The sequence below is a fragment of the Biomphalaria glabrata genome, chromosome 4 (assembly GCF_947242115.1).
Source record: "Biomphalaria glabrata chromosome 4, xgBioGlab47.1, whole genome shotgun sequence".
In the NCBI taxonomy this organism is placed as follows: Eukaryota; Metazoa; Mollusca; class Gastropoda; family Planorbidae; genus Biomphalaria; species Biomphalaria glabrata.
In genome coordinates, this window is record NC_074714.1 from 10,466,479 (window position 1) to 10,494,131 (window position 27,653).

Here is a 27,653-nt window from a genome sequence, read left to right on the forward strand (position 1 = left end):
AGTCTATGAAGTTGTGTACCATTTTCCTTTGATGCTGAATGCATTTTTCATTTAACTGTGAAATATTTGTTTCACAGTGCTTCTACCTGCTCTGAAGCCTGCCTATTCTTAGGAAAGGACCTTCACAGCTTTTCTCTTGAGTCTGCTGAAAATAAGCATTATCTTGCTCAAATGACTGATAAGACTTAGTTTTGGCCTTGTCTCAAGTTTCCTTTCTTGGGCAGTGGAATAGTTAAAAGATTGGGTCCATTCTTTTGGACATCTTTTTTCCCCCCATTTTTTCAGGCAGATTGTCCTAAAACATTTATTTATATGCGAGTGGCCATGTTGTAAAAGTTCTGATGGTATCAATTCCAGGTGACTAGCCACCATGAAGTGATCTTATTGCTTCCTGTACTTCTAAGCCTTGTCAAGGTCTCTGTTGTCTCAAGGTCTTTTTTTGATTAGACTAGTTGAGTTCTTGAGGTTAAACAGAGATCTTTGCAATATTCTGCTGCTTCGGTCAGAATTGTTCCATCGTTTGTTTGTTTATTTAAAGTCTTATTGGCAGTATTTATTAAAAACAATTACTTTTTACAAAGTATATGCACCATCATATTGTAGATCCCTAATTTGAAAATTGGCACAATTTATATATTAATTTAGAATTACATATTACAAAAGTACGGTACCAATCTACATGCATTGTCAAAATATTTCCAGAAGTTTAATTTTAAAATGTTTGATAAGCTTTAAATGTTTTTACATTGACTGAAGCAAATAAATATTAGATGCCATAATTGCAAATATGAGACTTGTACAATCTATTCCTATTTTATCTAACAAGTTATTTTTTGTATTGCCTTATTTTTTTGGGTGCTTTTGAACATTACAGTTTTACAAAAATAAAGAAAAATATAAAAGTTTTTTTTTTAGGTCTTTTTATTTCAATTGAAGTTTCGTCATTTTGTTCAAAAATTTAAATACTGTATTTTTAACATGAAAAAAAAATCTATTATTTCAATTAAAAAAAAACAAACAATAGTTTCACTGGTGTTCAAAACTAAAGTAAAGGATGCAGTGATTTATTGGGAAAAGACACAACAAGAAACAAATCTAGAATTGTGATATAAAAATAGGGAATATATTTATTTTGTACCTGAAACAGACTAAACAACAATGTATCAAAATATATTTTTAATTAAACTTTTTGAAGCAAGCTAGAAAATCATTTAAGGCTTTTTGATAACATGATAAAGAAACTGTTTGAGTCTAAAAGAAAGAATGGCTGATCTCTTAAATCTCTGTTGGCAGACTTCTTAAGTCCCAGCAGACTGGCAAAAATGAGCCATTGTAAAGCTTCCTTAAAAAAGCAACTAGGCAGATTGCAACAACTGGATGGACATTACCCTCCTTTCTGTGCAAAGTTTTCAATATTGTTCAGTTGAAAGGACACCTAAAGGCTGTAGAGAAGGGGCTCAGAGAAGACCATCTACTACAGTCAATCTAGTTGCTCTTAGCACTGAGACAGGGTGCATCTTGTCTACCTCCTAGCCATTGGCTACATAATGACAAGTGCAATGAATCAGAATGCCTTTAGTATTCCATGGTGTGAACAGAATCAAATGACGAACTTGGACTTCACTGATGACTTTGCACTACTTGGGTCTACAAGTAAATGTGTATAAGAAATGACATAGAGCCTGGAGAGAGAGGCACACAAAATTGACCTTCGCATAAACTTGGCTAAAACTAAACTTGTGTGAGTGGGATATACAGCAAAGGTGGGCCAGTCAGTTCACATACCTAGGCAGCAGCATAGCAAATGATGGGGATGCCTATCATGACATAGCATGCTGAATAGGAAAGGTAGGGACCATTTTTCAAAGGCTGCGACCTCTTTGGACAAGCCAAGCTATTGGAATTGAGCAAAAAAAAAAAAAACACCTATTCAACACAAGCGGCATCCCAACAGCAAACGTATGCATGTGAGACATGGAAGTCATCTGCAAAAATCAAGAAAATGCTAAATGTGGCTCAGCAAAAAGGGCTAAGAAGGATTTTAGGAGTCGGGGCACAATAAAGAAATCCTATGCTGACTGGGGACACGACCAATTCAAGAGGTTGTGACATACGTGTCGCATGTATTCCAACAGAATGAACTACATATACCAATACGAGGAACTCTTAAACAGGGATGACCATGTATATCTTGGTGCCACACTTTCACAGAGGACTTCAGAGCAATGGACACCAGGTGGGAAGAGGCTGCAGACATTGCCAGTAACAGATCTTTAAGGAGACAGCTTGCCGCGCTAGAGGATCTAACTAACTAACCTAAGTAAGAGTCTGAAAATTTGAGTGAAGATGAAATATTAACAGTCTTAAAATCCTGTCAAGGATTAAATTAGGATATCCATTTACCACAGATTACTGATGCATATACTTTACATGAGAAATCCGACTAACCAGATCATGTCTTAATGATGTTAAATGAAAGAAAAGCTTAAAAAAAATATATCTTTAAACCACAGCATAAACACAATTTCACATGAAAAGAATGCATCATATACAATAAAGATACCAGTAATTATTTTGCATAATTTGTATCTGAATCCTAAATGTAAACACTCTGAACATGTGATTGGACAGTAAAAAAAATATGGACACATTGAACAGAAATGTCATGTGGGAAGATTTCTGTTCTGCTGTTGGAAGAAGGGAGCTGCTCAGAATATGTCAACTTAAAAACAAATTAATGGTATGACAGCTCCGCAGCACTAATGAACCTGTATCAGCTTAAAGGAGGGGGAAGGGGCCAATAACATTATTTAGGAGTGAAAAGTTTTTCTAGAATTTTTACTGGACTCCAATATACACATACATATAAAGTATGTAGGCCTACTGCGGGCAACTGTTCATACAAGAAATTGTAATTCTTTAAAACAAAACAACAAGTATAATTTATTGTGGAGATTTATCAAAGAATAACTTAGTTAAATGCTTACATAAAGTAGTTACAGAAACACATAAGCTTAATGAACAGACTTATTAGTATGATACTATGTATACTAAATTTATGATACTTAACCCAATTATATACCTTTTCTTTTTAAATTATCAAAATGATGTACAATAGAATTATAATTAAATGAAAAAAAAAAGGTATTTAAAAGTAGAATTATTCAGAACAAATTCTTTCTCATGTCAAAAAGAGTCCATGCCTTTTAACAGGAACAAAAAAAAAGAAAACTATTTTAAGCATGTATTTTTTTTACAACAAAATGAAGCCATAAAAAATATTTTACATGAAAGACAATTACAGTAAAGAGGAAATATTTAAACTTTAAAATAAATTAAAATATACAAAACAAAAAAATCAATTGAATAAAACAAAACAATTTTAATTGAAAAACAAGTTGATAATTAATTACTATCAGTATAGTAATTACTTTGTAAAAAAAAAAAAATCAATATAAAAGTGACTAACAATTCAAAATTACAACAAGTCATCTTTTATTATATTTTATACATGAAATAATTTAATATTTTCTGTTATTGAAAAAATTCTTTATATTAGCATAGTTAAAATAAATAAGTTAATTAGTTGATATAACTTCGATAATTTGTATATATCTATGCAGTAATCAGAACCTAAAATAAGCTAATGATAACATTATTGTATCAAGCATGCTAAAGCATGAATGTTGCATTATAGAAAAAGCTATTAAAAAAAAAGCTAATATTATAACAATTCTTTGGGTATCAAGTGTGTACATGTGGATTTTTCTACTTTAAAATCAAATAACCATTCTTCAGCAGGACCAATGTAAACAGAATGAACAACTGTATTTATTTAGAAACTCTTAATAGAACAAAAAAAACCAAAAGACTAAAAAAAGTCATTGCAAGAAAGACAGGGAGAGAAGTACTTGATATTAAATCTTCTAAAATACAAAAGGGATTAGTAATTCAAACTCTGTGTAAAACGGCTAGTTTTCAGATTATGAATGCTCAGTAAAGTTATCACAGAAGTTATGGATTAGTATGAAAAAAAAAAAGAAAAAAAAAAATGACTGTATAAATAAAATGAAGCTTGCAAGCTCACATGCAGCTCATATCAACATCAGTACTATACAAGAGCAAGTAGCTCAGTTACAACAGGAACATATTATACCAGCAATAAATGAATAAAAATGCAACAATTTGTTTTTTTATTATAAGCATGTGACCAACTATTGCAAAACAACTTATCTCCATATGGGAAATGCTTATGTGTCCACAGAGATATTGTAATAGTCACTATTGATGGACACACTATGTTTGAACGATGAGTTCAGGTCAGAGCTGCTGCTGCCTCTCCTGTTTGGGCTATACGGAACATCAAAATGGGTGCTATTGTACGAATAAATAGGCGACTGCTCTTCTTGCTTGATGGCTGCAGCCCCGTTGCTGTAGGGCAATATGACATGCTCATCATCTATGACATCCTCATGGTGTTTGTAAGAAAAGGGTACACCTGACTGAGTGGCTCTATGAGATGGAAATAAAAAGATATCATGTGCATACGTTTTTTCATTCCACTTTCAAAATATGAGAAATTAACATACTATTACAGAAAATTAACTACAAGTAGAAAGGAAGCGAAATGTAGTAATAACGGGTCATCATAATGGGTAGTTATGTTTGAAAAGGGATAAAACAGAAAATAGATGAATGTGTACAACTTTGTTGTATAAGCTCACATTCTTTTGGATTACTTTAGTGAAGAAGTCTTTAAATTTAGCATATTTTAATTAGCTTATCATTTTAAAATTTTGCTACAAAAAAGAGTTTACTGTGTAAACTATTGCATCATATACAATATTGAAAAAGAGAATAGGAACAGGAGAAAAAAAAAATAAAATAATTAAAAAGCAAAACTTACTTGAAAAACTTCCACAGGAAAACCCCATACACCAAAGGATTATAAAATGAAAAGTACAAATACATTGTTGCATCTATAACACTGCCAAAGAGAAATAATTTTAATAAGTAATTACATAATATTCAATGTATCAATTTTTTTTACAAAAAAAAAAAGTTATTCAATAAACAAATAATCCAGCAATGAACAATCCATCACAGAACACTGAACAATGATATTGATAGCTAGCTCTATGTTCCTGATATTGTATTGTATAAAAACTAATCTGAATTGATTACATTGTTTCTTAACCTTCTATATTGACCTTCAGTCTTTCTCTAAATATTCCTAAATTGCCTTTGTTTTCATTCATATGTTTCAAAGATCTTTGAAATGATTCAGTCTAGCAATAAACAATTTCATTTTCTTACAAAGACCAAATGTGTCTTAATAACCTTTTGTGCACTGCAACAAGCTCTCCCTCTTCTGCTAAAATTAATTTGTTCCATGGGTTCACCATATAAAAACTCTAGTTCAATCACTATATATACAATGTAAGCCCCTTGATAGCGATGCTAAAATGTCTTGCACAACAGAAAATTATAAATGATAAAAAATATTCATTGGAAATGCATAAATACATAAAAGCAAATGTAAACTTGAAACAGAATAGAAAGAAAAAATTGCACTTACCAAAGGCTATACACTACATCTAAATAATGTAAAATGCTTGCGACAGCCTGGGCCAGATTTAACATTGCCAGAGAAGAGCAGTAATAATAAAACAAAGGCTTAGCTGTCAAAAAAAAATAAAATAAAAGATAATAATAATTATTTCAAAGGAAATTTAAAAATGATTGCAGGAACATGGTAACAGAGTGGTAAAGGACTTAGTTTCTGAACTAGTGTGGGGTCTCGGGTTTGAACCTCAGTTAAGGCTGGGATTTCAAATTTCTTGATCTTTAGGACACCCATGAATCCACCAAACTCAAATGGATACCTGACATTAGTTGAGGAAAGTAAAGGTAGTTGTTTGTTGTGCTGGCCACATGACACCCTCATTAATCATCAGCCATAGAAACAGATGACCTTTACATTATCTGCCCTATACATCGCAAGGTCTAGAAGGGTTACTTTACTTACTATTTTGTTGTGTATATTACATGAAAATTATAATAAATAAAGTACTTTAATATACAAATGAGGGTGTGGTGGCTGAGTGGTTAAGAGCTTGGCTTATGAAGCTGGGGTCCAGGGTTCAAATCTCAGTGAAAATTTAGATTTTGAATTTTGGGATTTTCAGGGGCACCCCTGAATCCACCTAACACTAACACTGACTTGTATTCATTGTACTGGCCACATGACACCATACTTGTTAATCATTGGCCAAAGAAACATGACTTTATCATCTGCCCTATAGATCGCAAGGTCTGAAAGGGGAACTTTACTTTTCCCCTTAAATATACAAATGCATGAAATTTCTGTCCATATATTTCCAAAGGCAAGAGTTGCAGGTTAGGGAAGGCAAACAATGATTAAAAATGTCCATGAATTATTTATTTATTTAAAGTAAATGCTTATGTGGTATTAATACAAAATCAAAGAATAAAATATTATCATTTAAAGCTCATCTAATCCAAAGAAATTTAAATATAATGCCTGGATATTTGAATTGATGTTTGAAATATGAAAACCTAATGGTTTTCCCAAATTTTTAACAACCAAAAGTGTATAAGACTTTACAAGAATTTCAAATAATAAAGAAAGACAAAATGCACTTATCATTTAGACTTTATACTCAGAATCAAGCTCCATAAAAAAATCATGCCAATAGTATTTATTTTTTATGTTAAGTTATTGTGTCATCTTTTTTTTTTTTTTTGTAAAATTTTAACACTAGTAAAGAACAATCTAACAAGAGACATAGTGTAGAGATGTACTTTAATAATAACAATGGTTTTAAGAAAAATTAATGAAAACATGGTGCTATGTTTATATATAGAATATAGTTTCTAATACATTTTACCCAAAACCATTACTTAATATTTAAATACTTATACTCCAGTAAACATAATTAGATCTATGTTAAAAACAAATATGTATGAATTGGTTATGACTTACTAGGCAAAAAAAATCTCTCTCTGAAACGTGTGAAGGGTAGAATGACAATGATTGCATAGACCTGCAAAAATAAATAGAATTTTAAACAAGGTTACAAAGACAGTTTGTTTGGAAACACAAACTCAAAATTGGCCCCCGAAGTGGTCTACCAAGGCAGGTAAAAAGGCAGGTTTCAATATTTTCAGAAAGAATATCAGAATGAAATTCTATCAAAGGTAAATGACAGAGAAGAATGGAGAAAGAAGGTTGACAGATCTTGTGTGGTGCCCCAACAGTCCAGCAGACCAAGGGATAGGTGAAAGTGAAGGAGAAGTTCAGTGTGAACCTGGCCTAACTAATAATAATAATAATAATCTTTATTGTCCGTATGGAAATTTGTCTTACAATTTGTGCATTACACCAAACAAAAAACATTATAAATATAAGAAACCAAAGTGTACATTCACACCAGACTCACTCATAATTTACATGTGACAAAGTTTATACCAGATTGTTCTTATTTAATGATTTGATTGCTAGGGGAACAAAAGAGTGTTTGTGTCTGTTTGTCTTTGCTATCGGTGTCTTGTATCTTTTTTGTGATGGTAAAATCACAAAATCCTGACACAAAGGGTGATTCTTTATTTCGAGGATCTTGTTATCTTTTTATAGATGTTTGTCTTAAACAACTGCCCAAATGGGGTTTGTTTTTTGCCAATGATTTTACCAGCAGCAATTAAGATTCTATAAAGTTTATTCTTATTTTTAATGCTCAGATTGCCATACCAGGCAGTGATATTGAAACTTAAAATATTGCAGATATGAGCGTGATAAAACATAGCCAAGGCCAGTTTTCTTAGTAATCGTAATCTTTGCTGCCCTTTTTTGCTGATATAATCAGTATTTGCAGTAAAATTTAGTTTATTGTCTAGGATAGTACCAAGGTATGTAAAGGTTTGCACAATTTCAATAGTCTCTCCAGCTACAGAAACAATATCATGTTCCTTCTTTTCCCTACGAAAATCGATTATCATTTCTTTGTTTTTTTTTACATTTAATAATAAAAAATTATCATTACAGTATTTTTCAATGTGTTCTATTTCTTTGAAATACTCATGAATATGAAATGTCATATATTCTAGTTTACGAGATTTAAACGGGACAGATGGACGAACAGACAGACCACATAAAACTAATATTCCCCTTTCGGAGGCAGCTAAAAATAAATTACCATCTCATGTTAATAAAAAAAAAAGGGAAATCATAAAATAAACAAAAAATTAAAAAATTCCTACTTTATATTCAAATAAAATTGTTTATAATAGTTAGGATAATATTAGATTTGATCTGCAATGGTATGGGGGATGAAACCCATGACATTCACGTCATTAGCATGATATGCTATCAATTTCCATATCAGATTTGGGAATTCCCAGACTTCCAACCACCACCCACCCATGAAGCTAAACGTAGGAATAGAAAAATAACAACCTATTTGTGAGCGACCTGTAACTTACACAGAACTTACCAAAGCAAAGAATATGGAAGTGGTAAACAGAAAAATCATTCCACCCTGAGCAAACATGTCATAGCTTACAGTACTGTTGTTTATGTTACTGTTGTTTCCAGGGGTGAAGGGATGGTCATATTCAAACTCCAATGTTCCCTATGCAATACACAAATACAGCATATCAATTGGAGTGATCGTTAAATGAACTTGTGTGTTACCTGTGCTTGTAATCGTGCTAGTATTTGTAATTGTGTTCGCATTATCGTAGCCTGTGAATTGTGACCAGTCTGTACTGTGTTATGGTGTGTATCAGTCGTGTTTTATTAAAATAAAGCCTTGTTTCTAAGGTTATGAGTTGATTTAGTATATTACATCAATAAAACAATTAAAGTAGATTAATCAAGTGAATGAAATCTTTAAATTTGCTATACAGTTTGGCTTTAGTATTTTTAGCCAACATACAAGTATACATTTAAACCAAAGCCAACTTTTTGTAATTATTGATTGCCTAGCAAACATTTTAACAACCTAAACATGATATTGTGTGATAGCTACATTAATTTTATTTAGTTTTTATAACTATAAACACTATACAAGTTTTTTTTTCTTAAAGTAAGTAAATGTATACCTGCACGATAGAATAAGCTAATGATACAGAAAAGGTGACAAACAGAACTCTCTGAATACTTGTTCGACTGTCAAGATGACCTTAAAGAAAAATTTCAATGTTTTAAATTTGACCTTGGAAATATTTTTTATTCAGGAAAATTAACAGCAAAAAGTATTAGACCATTAATATATACTCAGACTTTATTTTAAAAAATTTACTTATTCTTATATATATATATTTTTTGTAGAAATAATGCTATCAACATTTAAACACGAATACTTACCAAAAGCAAGACCAAAAATAACAACAGACAGTTCAGTAGCCAATAAGAAAAACTTTAGAATCAGCCACAATATCTGAATAAGAAATAAGAAAATATTTTCATTTTTGTGTGCTATATGCTCCAGGAATGAAGAGCAGTGTATACTTTAGTGCAATACAATAAAAAAATGTCAACCAATCTAGTTCTAATCTAGCTAATTTATCAGTGCTAATAATGACAGTAGTGATAAGTACATTACTAAACTAATTAATAATGATGACAGTGATAAGTACATTACTAAGCTAATTAACAAACTGTACATTAATAAAGGTTGTCAATTAGAGAATTTTTAAAATATACAGTAACTCTCAAAATGGTTACCTTTGTACTAAATACAGTTATATTTAAATATTAAAAAGGATAGTGACAAACAGAATCTACTCAAACATTATCTCATTATTTTTGGTATAAAAAGGACATCTTTTTTAAGGATAATACTATCAACAGGAAGACTCAATTACTTTCTTTTAATAGTTGGCTAACTATAAAATAAATAAATTATTTAAGTTGTGTACCTTATCTACTATGATGCCAGTAGAGATGGAAGCATTTACTGTCATGGCTACAACACATCTCAACAAACTGATTATGGAGACCAACAAAATCTGAACAGAAACACAATAAATACACAAGTAATCAAAAACATATTTCATAAATATGTGCTGATGAGAAAGAAGTTGAAATAAAAAAAATAATTGTAGTTGTTGTTCCAATGCTATTTCAAATATCTTTATCTAATAAGGAGAAAGTTATGCTAGAAGTACTTAAGTAACAAGTTCTGAAACATTACATTCAGGAAAAATATCAGGTGATGATAAATATAAGAAATGTTTCTTACAATGCAAACAGTTTTTGCATTTTATAGTATTTTATACACAAATTTTTGTATTTTAAATGATACAAAAATGAAAAAATAAAACACATTCTTCAATTTATACTACACATTAGTTAAGCCTATTTTTTTAAAACTTTTCATGGGCTATAACTTTATACTAATAAAAATCTTTTTAAAAATCATTGTCTTTACTATTATTAAACCTTTTTATAAAATTATTGGTTCCATAAGGTTGCGATTGCCTATAAAATGCTTCCAATGGAATGCATCTCAAACAGCCTCTGACAACCAGTCTAACTACAAGTCTTCAAGTGTGGCTCATTTATTGTGTTCAGTGGGACTATTAAGACATGACAAGAAAATGGGCAAAGGCAAGTATCTGTCACTTAAACTAGAAACCTTCAGGGCCTACTAACCTTGGTACGCTACCTTGAATCCAAACCTGCTTGTGGCTAAACCCAAACATGGAAAGACTATTAAGGCTTCAGGAGTCAACTCTCTGAGAAAAAAATAAGCAGCTGGTGACCCTTATGCAGCTTGTAGCACTAAGTGCTAAACTCTGGCAGATGCTGCAATGCCCCTACTCCCAAACTGTATTGGCTATTTACCATTCCTTTCGACAAAAACATGAAAAAGGGGGGGACGACTGCTGTGTGGGTGACAATGTTCCAACCACAGCTAATGCTCAGGCTCTCATCTTGTACAAAGCCCAGAACCCCAGTCATTCTATAATCCAAGTAGATTAATATTAAATTTATAACAAACATTTTTATATAACAACTTAAAAAATACCATCATAAACTAAAACAGTAAGTTTACTGACCAAACCATAAAATGCTGCAAATATGGGAGTGCCGGTGGAATGTAGCTTCCTTATGGTAACCGGCAGACGCAACAACAAGAACATCATGAAGATAATATTTGGAATCAATATCAACACATCCCACCATTTAACCCTAGAAAGATAATTAAATTTTTTTTGGTCAGTTTTACAAATGAAACAAAATATAAATACAATGAAGAGAAAAAAGACTTTAGGAGAGGAGAGCTAAATTACAAACCCCAGGTCCCAACTGGTTTGCGTAGTCATGCGAAACACTGCCCTCATCCTTAATCTTTTTTTGTTAAAAAAAACAACAACTTTAAAATTGGGGGCCCAGGTACCTTGACCTCTTTAGGGGCTCCTGCATTTTGACATTCGACATCTTGACATGAGATAATGGTGTAATATTTAATATTTTATGTAAAAAATTTTCATATTCATTTGGGAGCCGTTGGGATTTTTAAATTCCCCCCCCCCCCCCCCCAATAGCTCTGCCACTATATCAGAGCTAAGGTTAGCATGGTAGCTTTTTAAAAAGTTGTACAACTTGAAGTCAAAGCAAATACACTAACCACTGTGCCAGCAAAGTGCTTATGAAAAAGTAAAGTTTTATAGTTATCTATTGTTAAGTTTCAAACTTTTAAGCAACAAAGTATTAAGGGGACTATTCAACTTATACTGCCACATCAGTCAAGTAATATTTCTTTCCCTTGTTTGATACCAAACAAAATAAATAGTTACCAATAATTATTTAACTAATTGGTTAATTTTTTAAATTGATTCATGTTTTGTCAGGTACAAGAAATAATTGTGCAAAGTTTCGACTTGATATGAGAATGGGTGTGGGAGAAAAAAACCTGAAACTTTTTACCAAACAGAGAGACATAGTACGTGAGTTGATATAATATATATTATAAGCTTTGTAAAAACTAATAAAGAAATATAAAAACTAAACATATAACTTATTTTATAATTCCACAAACAAAAACTTACCCAGATCCATTAATATCTTTGAATAAAATCCATTGACAAGGAGGAAGAGTAGTTATAGTTTCAAATGGTATAGGGGGACTTTCGGTGGAGTTTGACACCATGATAACTAATTATTAGTTAATGTTCACTAATTCACCAGTAATGAACATGGATTTTTTCTTTATATCAATTCTACTTTATAGTCAACTTGATTGTGCCTTTAAGCACAGTTATGAACTGTTACCTTGTCACCATTAGGAAGTAACTTGTAATGCTGTCAACAAAGATGATGACCTTCAGAAATACACAAAATGAAGAAAATGTTGTTTAAGTATTTATTAAGTGATTGTCAAAAAGTACTGGAGAGTACAAAGTACTTAAAAGAGGGCCATATTATAAATGGCACTAATTTATGACAGAAAGGATCTTATTTCAGTCAATTATTTTTTTTTAATTTACATTAATTATTTAAAAAAAAAACGAGTATACATTTGTATAAAATATTATTTGACCTAATTTTGAACTAATTCATTTTAGCCTTGCAATTTATAGTAGGCACTTCAACCTAAGTATCTACCTACATAAATGGCAATAATACCATCCTTTTCTTTCACAGACAATCTTTTCCACTGTTACAATTCTCTATAGTCAATACAAAACTATAAAATGTTGTGCTTGATAAAATGTTCTTATTCTTTTGTATAATACCTGTTTTCAATCAACTGTGAAATTACAATATCTTTTGATAATGTTATGGCTATGTATTTTAGTTTTTATGTTTGAATTTTTTGTTAAATCTCTTGACCACCTTTCAAATAGCCGGCTAGATGTTTGGTGCTACCTTTTTAGTGCTGGCTGTTTTGACCAGCGTAATTATTTAACTGATAAGTTTTATGTATTTTCTCAAATCTTGTAACTAAAATGTATTGCATTCAAGTTGCAGTGATTCCCTCAATTCACTAGCACTTTGGACTTATAATTATTGATATGTTTACCATATTTTAGATCCAAATTATCCAAGGTAAAATGCACTGAAATAAAAAAAACAACACCCAACAACAACCACCAGTGTAAAGTACTAAAGAATGCACCCTCCTCTTTTAAATGAAACACTGATGCAAAAAATATTGATTGTGTATGTGACAGCAACACCAACTAACCAAGTTCATTCATCTTATTGCCTTTTTTACACAATATACAAAAGCAGCTTGACCTTATCTCCTCTAGAGCTCTTCATTTGAATAGTGATCCCAGATGATATATTGTCAGATTTTTTCCATTAGTAATTTTCAAAATTAAAAAAAAAAGCATACCATACAACCAGGCAGCCATACTTTCTTAAGTTAAGAGAGCAACTTAACAAGTAAGTTTTTATTTTTAGTAAACTTTTGCCATTCTACTACTCAGGTAAATTTTGACATTGTGAAATAATTTTATCATATTCATTGATCTATTCTAGATCTATGACCATTCAAATGATTGGAAGGCAGTGCCATTCACAGAATAATATGGAATGTGCATCTAACAATGTTTAATTTAGATCTAGATTTTTTAATTATATTGTTTAGATCTAGACTCTATTCTTTAGAACCAGAGCCAAAGGTCTAGATTCTAGATTATAATTTTTAACTTTAACAACTGCTTAACTTATAGAGTTAAAGAGTCCAAGACTGAGTGAATAAAAATGACATAATGTGAAATCTAGACCTACAGATAATCAGATGTTATCAACTCTTTTTGACTAAGACTAAACCTTGAATCTTTTATGCTTGCAGAACTTTGACACTGACTACAGAAATAGAGAGAAGGATCCTATCAATGGATGCTACAGAAAGATTTTAGGTTACAAAGAACGCATCAAAAACGAAGAGATTAGAGACAGGACTGATACAGTGATTGGGCTCTACAAAGACCTGCTAACTACTGTCAGAAAAACAAAAACTAAAATGTTGGTAAAATGTTGAACATGTTTCGTATGTTCCTTCTGAGTTGAAGATAGTTTACTTCCCACAGGATGACGGGGGATGGGAGCGGGCAGGGTTTGAACCCAGGACCATCGATAAATCTAAATGACAGTCCAACACGCGAACCGCATGACCAGGCAGCTAGGACTATAACTCTATGACCATATCACAAGGAAGTTTAACAAAGTTCTCAGAGCTTACTAAGACCTTCCTTCAGGGAGCAGTTCCAGAAAAAGAAGAAGAGGCAGACAGAGAAAGCAATGGGAACATGACATAAAAGAATGGATAGGCCTGTTATGGAAAGAGTTTCTATCTTAACTTATCTTATATGATACAGACATTACTTCAAAGAAGAAGATGATTACGTCCGACTCGTCATGCATTTTAAACAATGACCTAAATTCTGCCAAGTCACTGGTTTTCCTACTTGGTCTATTGTCTGAGAATCCAGTACTATGTCTCCAATTTGTTTATTGTTTACTTTAAGTACTGGTACTTTAGTTTTTTGGTGGTTTATTTTGAGGCCTACTCTTTTTCCTACTTCGATTAAGCTGTGACCTTTTCTTGCATATCCTGTAGTTTGTGTGATAATAAGACTATGTCATCAGCGAATTCCAGATCTTCCAGCTTTTGTGTGAGAGTCCATTGGATTCCTTTCCTTGCATTAGAGTAGGCTTCTTTTGTGACCCAATCCAATACTAGAAGGAACAGGAGTGGTGAAAGAAGACATCCCTGTTTGACTCCTGTTGTGACTGGAAATTCCTCTGACAGCTTGCCACAGTGGGTTACTTGGCAGGTGAAACCATCATAAAGGTTCTTGATTATGGTTATTATTTATTGGGGATCCCATAATGTCTCATTACAGCCCACATAGATTCTCTGTCGACACTATCAAAAGCTTTTTCAAAGTCGACAAAAGATTGACTAGATTTTATATATATTTAAATTAATCTAGCGAAATGCTTAGACTTAGATCGATGTCTAGATCTTGAATAATCTTGATAAAATACTAGATATCCATTCTCTAGAGTTAGGGTTAGAGCGTCTTAGCGTGAAATCATTTAATATTTGACTACTTTAAAGCAATTCTTGTGTAGTCTGAAGATTAGATCTAGTTAAATCTAATAATCTGATAGACCAGATCGGTAAAATCGTGATTCTAGATCTAGATCTATATTTAAAACCTATCCCGTATTTCTTACTATTTTCTATTGAACTAATGATTACTAATGTCTACAACTACCAGAACCATGGAATGTACCAGAAACTGACAGTTTTGTTTAAAATTTAAAGTAAAAATAATTGTTAACCTTTTGATCAACTAAGTCTGGATCTAGACCTTAGATCTAATGAATTCTAATAATATGTAGTATTTGACTTGTTTGTGATGATTAGGCTAGATAGATCTAGACAATTCTAGACTCAAGGACTAGTTCTGGTGTTGGTGAATGTAGAATCTAGACATTGGAACTTAATATAAATATAAAATAAAGATCTACTTATGACCTATGGACAAAAACAAAACATATAATAAACCAAATAAATGTTGTTTTTATTTCTTTTATTTCTTTTCTCAGCAACCATTACAACAAATACAAAGACAGAGATTAGTTGAAGAAAATAAACAAAAAACATCATGCACCATGCAACTCTTAATTAAGTTAAGCCTATTATTAGGCCTAGAACTAGATCTATTTATCTTTTATTTAATATTAGATCTTTTCTAGTCTGAAATTGTACATCAATCTAAAATTGTTATTAATAATATGTTAAGACATGAAGAAAAGAAAAAAAAAGTGACTTTTCATGGTAGGGTGGGCCGAAGAGGGGGCTTATTTATATTAGTTATAAATACATTTTAAAGTTGTTTGTTTGTTTTTTCAAATGTTCTATAAATATACTTTACTTTGTGACACAGTTTTATGTTAATAATATTGTGAATTTGTGAAATTCATGGAATATTGGACATATCTTCTGTGAACGGTGGATTTTTCATTATTAGGGGTAAGTGTGTTTGATCTCATTTTTTTATGTTAAATACTTGTCTGATGGTAATGAATTTACTTTTTTTAGATTCCTCTGTTCTTGTGCATTAAAATTGATACATAATATGTCAAAATTGATAATGGTTTTGTTATTCATGGTGATGATAAAGTATTATTTACAACCGAATTTTTAACGTAGGTGGTGGGGTCTGATGAGGCTCAATTAATAGGCATAAATGTTTTAAGAAACTAGTTTTTATTGTTTTTTTCAAATGTTCTATAAATATACTTTACTTTGTGACACATTTTTCTGTTAATATTACTATGAATTTGTGAAATTTATGGATTATTGGACATACCTTCTGTGAATGATGGATTTGTCATTATAAGGGGTAAGTGTGTTTGACCTTATATTTTCATTGGAAATAATTGTCTGCTGCTTCTGATTTTATTTTTTTTGAATTCCTCTATTCTTGGGCATCAAAAATGATATATAATATGTCAATAAAAGACAATTTGAAATTGGTCAAAAAATTGGTCCCAAAAGTAGAATGTTGAGAGCTCAATCTGTTTTCCGCCACAACTGGATATCTAGACTAGATCTCTCGACTTAGATTCAAGGTTTCACCTAGACTCAAGGTTTCATCTTCGCCTATTCATTATAGTTACAGTCTGTTGGAACATTGGGGCACCATATGCTTGGACAAATTTGTACAAAGGCTCTTTCTTCCCTAGCGCTATTAGAGCATGGAATGGTTTGCCTGATCTAGCCAGGAAAACCAGTAGACCAAGTAGAAAATTGTATATACCTTGGGAGTGTAGTCAGTATATCAGGTTTAACAGATGAAGACATTAAACGCCGTATAAATCTAGCACGTCAGACATTTACACAGCTAAAACCAACCTGGAAATCTCCTCACATCTCAAACAAGACTAAACTAAGAATCTTTAACTCTAATGTCAAGGCTGTCCTACTGTATGGTTGTGAAACATGGAGAACAACTGAAGCCACAACAAAAAAAAGTACAGACCTTCATCAACAGATGCCTGAGAAATATCCTAAAAATACACTGGTATGACAAAGTAGAAAAAACAAACTGTGGGAGATGTGTGGACAGAAAAATATAGAAGTGCAGATCTTAGAGAGGAAGTGGAGATGGATTGGTCACACCCTTAGAAAAGATACCAGCAACAGAGCTAGGCAGGCCCTAGAGTGGAACCCACAGGGAACAAGACGCAGAGGAAGACCAAAAAGAACATGGCGACGTAGTGTACTAGAAGAAGCAGAGAAGACCGGGAAGAGCTGGGAAACCATCAAAAAACTAGCAAGTGACCATGGAGAGTGGCATGTTTTTGTCGGACCCTATGTTCCATGAGGAACTCAAAGGAGTGATGATGATGATATGTCTATATTATATATATATATATAGACATAGAACTAGATCTAGTATAGATCAGATCATCAGATGAATAATAATTTTTAATAAGAATCTGGAGTAGATCTTCTGAGTCTGTGTTTAGTAGAGATCTAAAATCAAGATCTCTAGTAATTGTAAGACTTAACATTTTTTCTAGATATTAGATTTAGATATCTTTTATCCTTATCATCATTTTGATATGATTAGGTACTTTGACATCCTTACTCTACTGATCTATAAAATGCTAGACTAGCTGCTATATAGTTTTGAAACAGCATGGCTAGACTTCCAAACCCATGGTGTTAGTTGATTGATTGTTGTTTTTACATTATATGCTTCATTTTTTAAAAACCCTTGTGATAATCTTAAAGGAGGATTCCTAAGCTTTTGGATGATACCACATTGTCAACAAATGAAAATCGTGTTAATTTTGAAAATTTACAGTAAAGACTTTAGTAAAGTCATAGGTAAGAATGATTTTGCATTTTTATTATCACTTTTAAGCAAGCTAGGTATTTTTTAAATTGTATTTAGACCTAGATTTATGCTTAAAGTTTGTTAATGCATTATTTTTTAATGAAATTTTGTTCTCCAAAATTAAAAAAAAACTTACCCTGTTATCAGTTATAAATGATGCCAAATTAGGTAATTTTTCATAATGGGTAAGTGGAAAAATTGTAACTACCATAACAATCCATGACTTTAGTATTAAAATCAATATTTCTATTATAGAGTAGTGTTAGAAATCTTTTTTTTTCTATACTTAGGTACATTAAGGCACATTTAACCTCATCCTGATGATGTTAAATGAAGTCACTCCATGATGTAGCGACGTGAATGAATATTGGCTGTATGTGAGATGAAACAATCAAATTAAAAATCATATAATGGGGTAGCTGTGTTCCAAATTTCAAGCTTCTATCTATTATGGTTATAGATCTAAAGTTATGATGAGATAAAGACGAAAATTCATTTTTTCGATCACAGTTTTTTTTTACATTTTCTATAGTGACACTAGTATATAATATAGTCCATTTTTCTACACATAAAACGGCATAATGTTGCTTCTAAATAACACAGAAAGATAAATTTGGTATCATCATAAACCTCTCAGCAAGCTCTACTAACTACATGTAGTTATAGTTTCTGTTGTTGTATGTTTATTTTGAATTTTTTGTCAAAGTACCGAAATATGAATAGGCGCATGAACGAAATGTCTGGGGAACGAATAGTCACGTGAATGAAAAGTCGTGAACGATTTGTCGGTGAACGAAATGTCAGTGAACGAATTGTCGTGTCCCCCTGACAGTGACAATGAAACTTGAGAAGAAGTAGAAGAGTTAGATCTAGTTATTCTAGTAGTCTTAAGTCTAGAGTTTGGTCAGTCTAGAGAATAAAGTTCAAAGTTTAGAGTAGTCTTACTCTTAAGTCTAGAATTAGAATAGAACTCAATTTTATTAGAAGATCAGATAGTATTACTTAGTGCCTTAGTATTAGATCTAGAATTTAGATCTTATTAATATTAAATTTAAATATATAGTAGCTTCTTATATTAGGCACAGCTCATCGCATTCTCCTTTAAGAAACACGTCGCTTTTTTTTGTTTATAATTAATTTGTTTTTATGTTTGGAGCTAAAAACGATGTTTCGGGACAGTGCATGTCCAATTTTAGATAAGTTCCTGTATTTTTGTTCCGCTTTTCCAAAGCAGATGGCAGTTTTTTAGATTCTCGGTAACCAAGTATGTAAAGCTATTGTTTAAACCTCCCCCGGCAATTCATACCCATATAAGGGATGAAGGCTATATTATGAGCCTGTTTGATCGTAGGCTGGTGGATCTATCAAAATAAGCTTTCAAACATCTTTAGAAAGACATTCCAATCACATTCATACTGTTAGCTGTTAAATAAAATTTAAAAAGGAGGTGTTTCAATGAATAATAATGAATTAACCACATTCTCCTATAGTGCACAAGGCAAAATCGTAATAAGAAATATTATTGGGATTAATAAATCTATGATTTTTTTCAATAAATAAATGTGACCTAGATCGAGAAATCTAGAATATATAATTTATGAATGAAAGAAAAAGTGCGGGCTGCTAATTTGAAGCCAGAGACCATGCCCACTGCAGGTGATCACGCCAGGCGAGCGCTGGTGGTGAGGAGAGGTATACACTAAGCGTGTAGTGTCACAACCTATCATACAGGCAGTGGAGGGAAGGGGGAGAGAGTCATGAAAAGAATTATAAGCATCTATGGGAGGGAGGGGATGTAACAAAACGAACATCCAAATTATGAAACGAAGAGGGTCCTTGGATGGGAATTAAAAGAAAGAGACAGAGAATACATGTAGCCTAGTCTAAAATATCATGTTTGTTGAATTATAATAATTAATTTATAGATCTATAATTATATAGATTTATTTCTGTTTCTACACATAGATTATCCCCTTCGTACACGGTGTGTACATATGTACACATGACTTTAAAACGATTTTTTTTCACATGAAAAGTTGTGGACAAGTTTTTTAAACACCGGAAATAAATTTATCGACCTCTTCTTTGTTTATTATACACCGTATTTTACACAGAAAGGAAGCGAATATTTTTTAATTTCAACTTGAATCCAGTTGGTCAAATAGCCAGATTTGGTAAGTAAATTCCTAGGTCTAATTTTCTTATTAAAACTATTCTCTTCGATATAAATCATATTAAATATTGTAGTTAAGATGTACGTAATTAATATGTTACCATTTGAAATATAAAAAGATTAATATATTGTCCTAAATAATTTTGTGAATAGTGATGTGTACAAATGTTCACAGCGTGTCTCACTTGAGTAAAAAAAAACATGATCGATAATTGGTGTTACGACTTTGTCCTTCTAGATTCTATAGTAGATTCTTATATTAGGCACACCGTATTCGGGAACTAGGTCAAATTTGTATTTTATTTTTTTATTTGGTGACGGTTTAACTTACAAAAAAACTGAAAGCAGATTCTTATTCTGCAACTAAAGGACTATAAAAATAGCTGTGTTTCTTTGAATTACCACTCATAGTCAAGATTTTATTTTAAAATAAATCAGGTCACTTCATGCTCCTATAATAAACGCAGTTTTTGTGCTTTCTCCTTCAGCACACATCGAGCACCGTTAAGAAACACCACTATGTTATTGCTAATAAATTATATCTGTGTTAATTAAAAATTATTTAGATTGTATTAAAAGAAGTAGATTCACTTCTGCAATATGTATTTATAGTATATTGTCTCTCTATATATGCCTACCTATATAATCTATGTGTAGAAACAGACAAATAAATCTCTATAAATCATAGATCTATAAATTAATTATTATAATTTAATAAACATGATATTTTCAACTAGGCTACATGTATTCTCTGTCTCTTTCTTTTAATTCCCATCCAAGGACCCTCTTCTTTTCATATTTTGGATGTTCGTTTTGTTACACCTTAACATCCCCTCCCTCCCATAGATGCTTATAATTCTTTTCATGACTCTCTCCCCCTTCCCTCCACTGCCTGTATGATAGGTTGTGACACTACACGCTTAGTGTATACCTCTCCTCACCACCAGCGCTCGCCTGGCGTGATCACCTGCAGTGGGCATGGTCTCTGGCTTCAAATTAGCAGCCCGCACTTTTTCTTTCATTCATAAATTATATATTCTAGATTTCTCGATCTAGGTCACATTTATTTATTGAAAAAAATCATAGATTTATTAATCCCAATAATATTTCTTATTACGATTTTGCCTTGTGCACTATAGGAGAATGTGTTTAATTCATTATTATTCATTAAAACACCTCCTTTTTAAATTTTATTTAACAGCTAACAGTATGAATGTGATTGGAATGTCTTTCTAAAGATGTTTGGAAGCTTATTTTGATAGATCCACCAGCCTACGATCAAACAGGCTCATAATATAGCCTTCATCCCTTATATGGGTATGAATTGCCGGGGGAGGTTTAAACAATAGCTTTACATACTTGGTTACCGAAAATCTAAAAAACTGCCATCTGCTTTGGAAAAGCGGAACAAAAATACAGGAACTTATCTAAAATTGGACATGCACTGTCCCGAAACATCGTTTTTAGCTCCAAACATAAAAACAAATTAATTATAAACAAAAAAAGCGACGTGTTTCTTATAGGAGATTTTGATGAGCTGTGCCTAATATAAGAAGCTACTATAGATCTAGATCTATAGAATTAAGATCTAAATCTACTAGATTTTTACAAATAGTAACAATTCTACTGGTGTTTATTTAAATATTTCGAAGCATAGATTATAGATTTATTAGATTTTCTAATTTATAGTCTAGATCTAAAAATAGATCTAATAGATCTTTACATTTTAAATGTTACTAACTCTGTTAGATTTTCTTGTATGTTTCTGTTTAGTTCTTCAAAGTATTTGTTTTAGATTAGAATTTGGATTTAAAGACTAGATTCTAGATCTAAAATCAACTAGATTTAATTAATGTATAATTTAATAAGCTAAAAAAAGGTTAAGTCTAAAAGTAAAAGTAATCTCTAGACTTAAAATTAAATTTCTTTGCGTGTCCATTGCAACGTTGAGAGAATATATTTGATCAATTATGTAGGCCCTAAATGATCATTTATACACATAATTTAAAATGTAAGATTATTAAATATAAATTATAAGTTTTATATATTACATCTGTTCATTTTTGTTTTATTGTTTTTATTTCAGAAAACACCCTATTAGATCTTTCTGTTGAGGATGTGTTACAACGGAACATTGCCTAACTCACTGCCTGGTTGTATGATGATCATCTGTTCGAAACCTGTCCGGTTCCATCCCTGCTGTCCTTCAAGAGATTTAGGCTAGGACGAAATATTACTACTTAATAATCTTCATGACCACACACAGTGACATCTAACAACAGTTAGGTCTTTATTACAACAGATCGCTGCCTCGTCGTTTGGTTTCGAAATGCCATCATGATGGTCACCTTTTTTTAATCCTGCACAGTTCCCTCGCCCTGCTGTGTCCTGCAGGGTTTTGTACTAAGATGCAATATTACTACTTAGAATTCCATGTCTCCCCCCAGAGGCAATCTACTGTTGAGGACTTATATTACAACGGATCACTGCCTTCGTTCTGTATGGGCTTCGAAGTGTCGTCTTAAATGTCACCTGTTCAAGCCCTGCCAACATCTGTCACCTGCTGGCCTGCAGGAGGTTTGTGCTAGGATGTATTAATATTTAATTATGTCTTCACCCAGAAGCATTCTACTGTTGAAGACTTGTTACAACGAATCACTGCCTAATCGTTTGGTTTGGGTTTCGGACTGTCGTCTTAGAGGTCACCCATTCAAACCTTGCCTACTTCCGTCCCCTGCATATCCTGAATGAGGTTTGTGCTAGGATATAATTATCATGTCTACACCCACAGACATTTTACTGTTGAGGACTTATTGCAACGAGTCACTTCATGGTCATTTGGTATGAGCTTCGGACTGTCTTCATAGTGGTCATTTGTTTGAACCCTACACTTTTCCATGCCCTGGTCACTGAAACCTCAAACTTCATTCATTGAAGCTTATTATAAATATTAACAATTCTTAAGCTATCTAGATTATATACAATGTGAGAATATATTTATGCACTGTTGTGCTGTTAGAAAGAGAGATCCTATTCAAACATGGTCTTTTTCTTATTTCGCAGCCTCAGATGCCACAAACAAGTGTTTGTCAACCCTGATATAACTGTTTGTGAAAACGTGTGTGTGAATGTGGGCTTGCTTTAGGCTTCTTTTGAAGCATGTATCTGGAAAGTTGTTGCAGAATTAATTAAGTCAAAGGTGTATAAATGGTAGGATGTGATACAATGGGCGAAGCTGAATACTCAAAATGCTAATTTTTATGTAGTACTAGTAAGAAAAAAGTGATTTTTAGAATGCCATTTGCTTAATAAAATAAATAGATTTGATAAAAGTAAATAAATAATTTGATTTATATTGGTTGTTTAATTATTTTTGTTAAATTTTTCTCTATATAGCTATGTTAAATTATGTCCCCTTTTACTGCATTGATACACGGTGTGTACAAACGTACACATGATGTAATTCGCTTAATTGTTGACCGATGGACAAAATTTTTGCTTGACTTACTCCTGAGGTCCATTGCATCATAACCCACCCATAAAATAATTTTTTGGAACAAAATTGTGACTTCGTGTACGAAGGGGTTATATAGGTAGGCATATATATATATATATATATATCTAGAGAGAGAGAGAGAGGCAATATACTATAAATACATATTGCAGAAGTGAATCTACTTCTTTTAATACAATCTAAATAATTTTTAATTAACACAGATATAATTTATTAGCAATAACATAGTGGTGTTTCTTAACGGTGCTCAATGTGTGCTGAAGGAGAAAGCACAAAAACTGCGTTTATTATAGGAGCATGAAGTGACCTGATTTATTTTAAAATAAAATCTTGACTATGAGTGGTAATTCCAAGAAACACAGCTATTTTTATAGTCCTTTAGTTGCAGAATAAGAATCTGCTTTCAGTTTTTTTGTAAGTTAAACCGTCACCAAATAAAAAAATAAAATAAAAATTTGACCTAGTTCCCGAATACGGTGTGCCTAATATAAGAATCTACTATAGATCTAGATTATAATAATAATATTTATTCTAATTCTACAATTTTAGATAGATCTATCTAAACGGTAAACCTTGACTCTTGACTTGATTAGGCTAGGGCTTTGGGAGTCTACTACTACTAAGACAGTCGACTAGACTAGGCCAGACTGGTGACTAGAGTCTAGATTAGATTTTTTGTAGACTTGATTGAGTTTCAGTTTGAGGGCGAGGGTCTAGTCTAGACTCAGTGAGTCAGTCTAGAGATACAAAGTAAATATATAGATCTAGATCTAGATGTTATAATAGAGTTCTAGATCTATACTCTATTGTCTCTATAGATCTAGATCTAAATCTATGACTAGGTATAGACGTATAGATCTAGACTAAAATCTAGACAAGAGATCTCTAATATCAACTTAAAGTAATAACTTCCTGTGTGACTAAATCTAAGTGTGACTAGATCTAGATCTAATGCCAACTCCAAAAAAAACAACAAAAAAACAACAACGAAAATCCGTTATCATATTGATTTCCCCCCCCCCCCCACTCCTAGATCTAGTGACTAGGAAACTTCTTATATATTAAAATACTTTCTCATAAGATTTCTTATTTAGCCTTTATATTTTCTTTTTTTAAATACTAACTCACTCATTAAAATGTATTTTTGTGCGTAAAGTAACTAAAGGAATATGGGCTATAATGTGAAGAATGTTATTCAGTTGTTTTGGTTTGTTATGCAACTTGAAATCATATATAGGACAGAAAGCTGTGAAAACATTGTGATCATAGCACCTTGAGATATGTGAATTTTTCTTTAGAAAAGTGTTTTCGCTGTTCAACACGCAATGAAAAAAGAGAAATTGACTCTCCAATGACATGGAGTCTTCTCACAAAGTTCTATTGTTCCATGCATAATGTTTGTTTTGTTTGAAAGACAGACTACTACAAAAAAATGGTTGTGTGATAAATATCATAATACAGTCATTTTACAGCTTATGATTTTCTGACATGTTTGATCCTGAAAGTTAAATTGTTAGCAAATGTTTTAAAAGTTATTACTTTGTTCTTAGGTGAATAAGGTGACATCCTATCATTTCTAAGCTTGTCCTTAGCACCCAACAGAAATAAGGAAAAAAGTAACAAGTTTAAAAAGAAAAAAAAGAAAAACTGAAATTAATTGTAAAGTTTGGTTTATAGCAGTGATGCCCAAAATACGGCCCGCGGGCCACATCCGGCCCGCGACGTGGCTTTATCCGGCCCGCCGAAACGTTGGCAAAAGTGTAGAAAATCCTCACTCATAAAAGAAAAAGTTTGAAAAAAGATTTCACTACATTAAGGTAAATGGATTGGTACCGACAATGTGCCACCATATTTTGTTTTATAAAGATAGAGTGACTCTTTTAAAGGACATAAAAACAGCTTTATGAAACCAAACACATAAATCGGCATTTTTGGTTTGAGACGAGATTGCTAGATTTCATCTAGAAAGGATGGTTGATGAGAATATTTACCAGAGTATTTTCTACCAGAGATGGAAAAACTGTGTTCTGAAAAGAATAATCCTGTCGACGTTGTCAACCTTTCTCTTGACAATACAAGGCGAGAGAAAGACATGGGTAAATATTTCCCTCCGTTCAAATGTAACAGACAAACCAGATTTCGAAATATTTTCAATTGCCGCTGACGCGTATACCAACATATCTGATACCGCTCAAAATCTTAGTATTAATTCGAGGTAAAAACAACAGAAGTTAGTAGCTATGAGGAGCATGTATGGGACCACCACTAGCATAGTCCTGTCAAAGAAGTTTCAACCATCACAGAGAATCTTTCTCTTGCTTGAAGAAATTAGTGGGGGTGACTACTAAGGTGCAACAAGTATAGTTGACAGCGAGATTTATTCAAAAGGTTGTCGAGTCAAATGGAACAGAGCCTCTGTAGCTTCACTGAATTATTCACCAACAAAATCTATGTGGCAAGGTGTTCAGTCTGGACCATGTGATGATGATCGTGTTCAGATTGAATAAAGTTCTTGGTTTTGTGGTGGCCAATGTTTCAAGTGCCCAGACAGAGCTGAAACTGGAACTGGTTTACTTACGAAGCTAAACATCCCTGCTTGGCAAATTTCAAGTGATTCAGATCATGGATTTCTACTCTGTGTTTCTTGCACAAACATTTCTAAATCTCCGAAAACAAGCATTCACAATGATAACAATAATCACTTCTTTGTGAGAACAAACCTTTTCAGGGATGAATCGGGTGACACTCATATTACGTAATCGTCTCACGGACGGACATATAGAGTTTTAGATTCAGAGCTCCAACTCGGCGTGCCATCTATGCAGCCGGATATTTAAAAGTTGGTTTAGGATAAACTTTCATGAATCAATATAGGTATTAGATTCAATGGGTTCTTATAAAAATGGTTTATAGCCTATTTCCTGTTGTTGTTTTTTTTATTTTTTGTTGTTTTGTTGATCTGGCCCGCGACATGACTGTCGAAAATTAAATTGGCCCGCCGACCGAATAGGGTTTGAGCATCACTGGTTTATAGTATAGCAAATCATCTAAATCTTAATACATCATGAATGCCATGGCAAAAATAAATTGAAATATAAATAAATAAAAAGCAAAGTTAACTAAAAAGGGTAACTACCATGAAATATAATAAATGAAAAACTGTCATGGAATCCCCAAATTGATGAAACTATCAAAAAATCAAACAAAGCATTAGGGTTTATTGAAAGAAATTTCTATAAATCAAATAAGAATATAAAACTAAAATGTTATTTAACCTTGGTTAGGCCAATAATAGAATATGCATCCTCTGTTTAAGACTCCTCAACTCAAGAAAACATTAAGAAACTGGAACAGACACAATGTAGAGCAGTGAGATTCATAACAAATGAATATTCACATTTGACTAGAGTAACACTTTTAGTAAAATCAATAATTTTAGAAAGCCTTCAGGATAGAACACTTAAAAGTAAAGTAGCAATTATACATAAAACACTGAACCATAATCTTCAAATACAAAATTTAATAAAATACTCAGAAAGACACAAAGATAAAGGCACATTCCTTGTTCCATATGGTAGGACAAATTTGTACAAATGCTCCTTCTTCCCTAGTGCTATTAGAGCATGTAATAGGTTGCCTGAGATAGCCAGGAAAACCAGTGACTTGGCAGAATCTAGGTCATTGGTTAATATGCATGACTAAATGCATGACGCATAGGACATAATCATCTTCTTTTTTGAAGTAACGTCTGTATCATAAAAGATAAGATAATATTTATTAGTAGATATTGAGAGTTAGAAATCGAGTCATTAGTTCTGTTTAGATCTTCATTAGTCTGTTCTATATACTGATTTAAGTTACATATATGTAATTGTACTTATGTCTTTAAAGCACCAAAAAATTAAAACAGTTAAGCAACATTATAAGAAAAAGAAACTCTATATATACATTTATTTTTTAAAACAGAGCAAGAGGATGAGATCATTTTTTATCTTACTTATAAAATCATCACCATTGTGTTACTAAAGCAGTCACATATCCCATAGCTTACTGACAAGGAAGTTG

General features: G+C 32.2%; 1 protein-coding gene across 6 annotated transcripts; it reads right to left on the bottom strand.

Moving 5' to 3' along the window:
- Window positions 1-1,100: 1,100 nt before the first annotated feature.
- On the bottom strand, window positions 1,101-27,653 carry LOC106056537 (transmembrane protein adipocyte-associated 1 homolog). 6 transcript variants are annotated; one of them, XM_056026531.1, is made up of 11 exons: window positions 27,586-27,653; window positions 12,079-12,351; window positions 11,086-11,218; window positions 9,943-10,032; window positions 9,389-9,461; window positions 9,124-9,203; window positions 8,514-8,651; window positions 7,007-7,067; window positions 5,579-5,681; window positions 4,907-4,987; window positions 1,101-4,512 (listed from the first exon to the last, which is right to left on the bottom strand). In XM_056026531.1, exons 2-11 carry the CDS (start codon window positions 12,177-12,179, stop codon window positions 4,251-4,253), a joined length of 1,122 nt encoding a protein of 373 aa, XP_055882506.1. In that variant the 5' UTR covers window positions 12,180-12,351; window positions 27,586-27,653; the 3' UTR covers window positions 1,101-4,250. The 6 variants fall into 6 exon arrangements, with proteins under 6 accessions (XP_055882506.1, XP_055882508.1, XP_055882507.1 ...); XM_056026533.1 differs by lacking the exon at window positions 27,586-27,653 and adding an exon at window positions 24,391-24,445; XM_056026532.1 differs by lacking the exon at window positions 27,586-27,653 and adding an exon at window positions 18,038-18,194.

What these genes read in the sequence shown, in the direction of transcription:
- LOC106056537 (XM_056026531.1), bottom strand. Translation starts at nt 12,179, where the DNA reads ATGGTGTCAAACTCCACCGAAAGTCCCCCTATACCATTTGAAACTATA. An exon ending in TAGCTTATTCTATCGTGCAG is followed by an intron (nt 8,652 to 9,123) that starts GTATACATTTAC and finishes TGTATTGCATAG; the next exon opens with GGAACATTGGAGTTTGAATA. An exon ending in AGAGAGATTTTTTTTGCCTA is followed by an intron (nt 5,682 to 7,006) that starts GTAAGTCATAAC and finishes TTTTTTTGACAG; the next exon opens with CTAAGCCTTTGTTTTATTAT.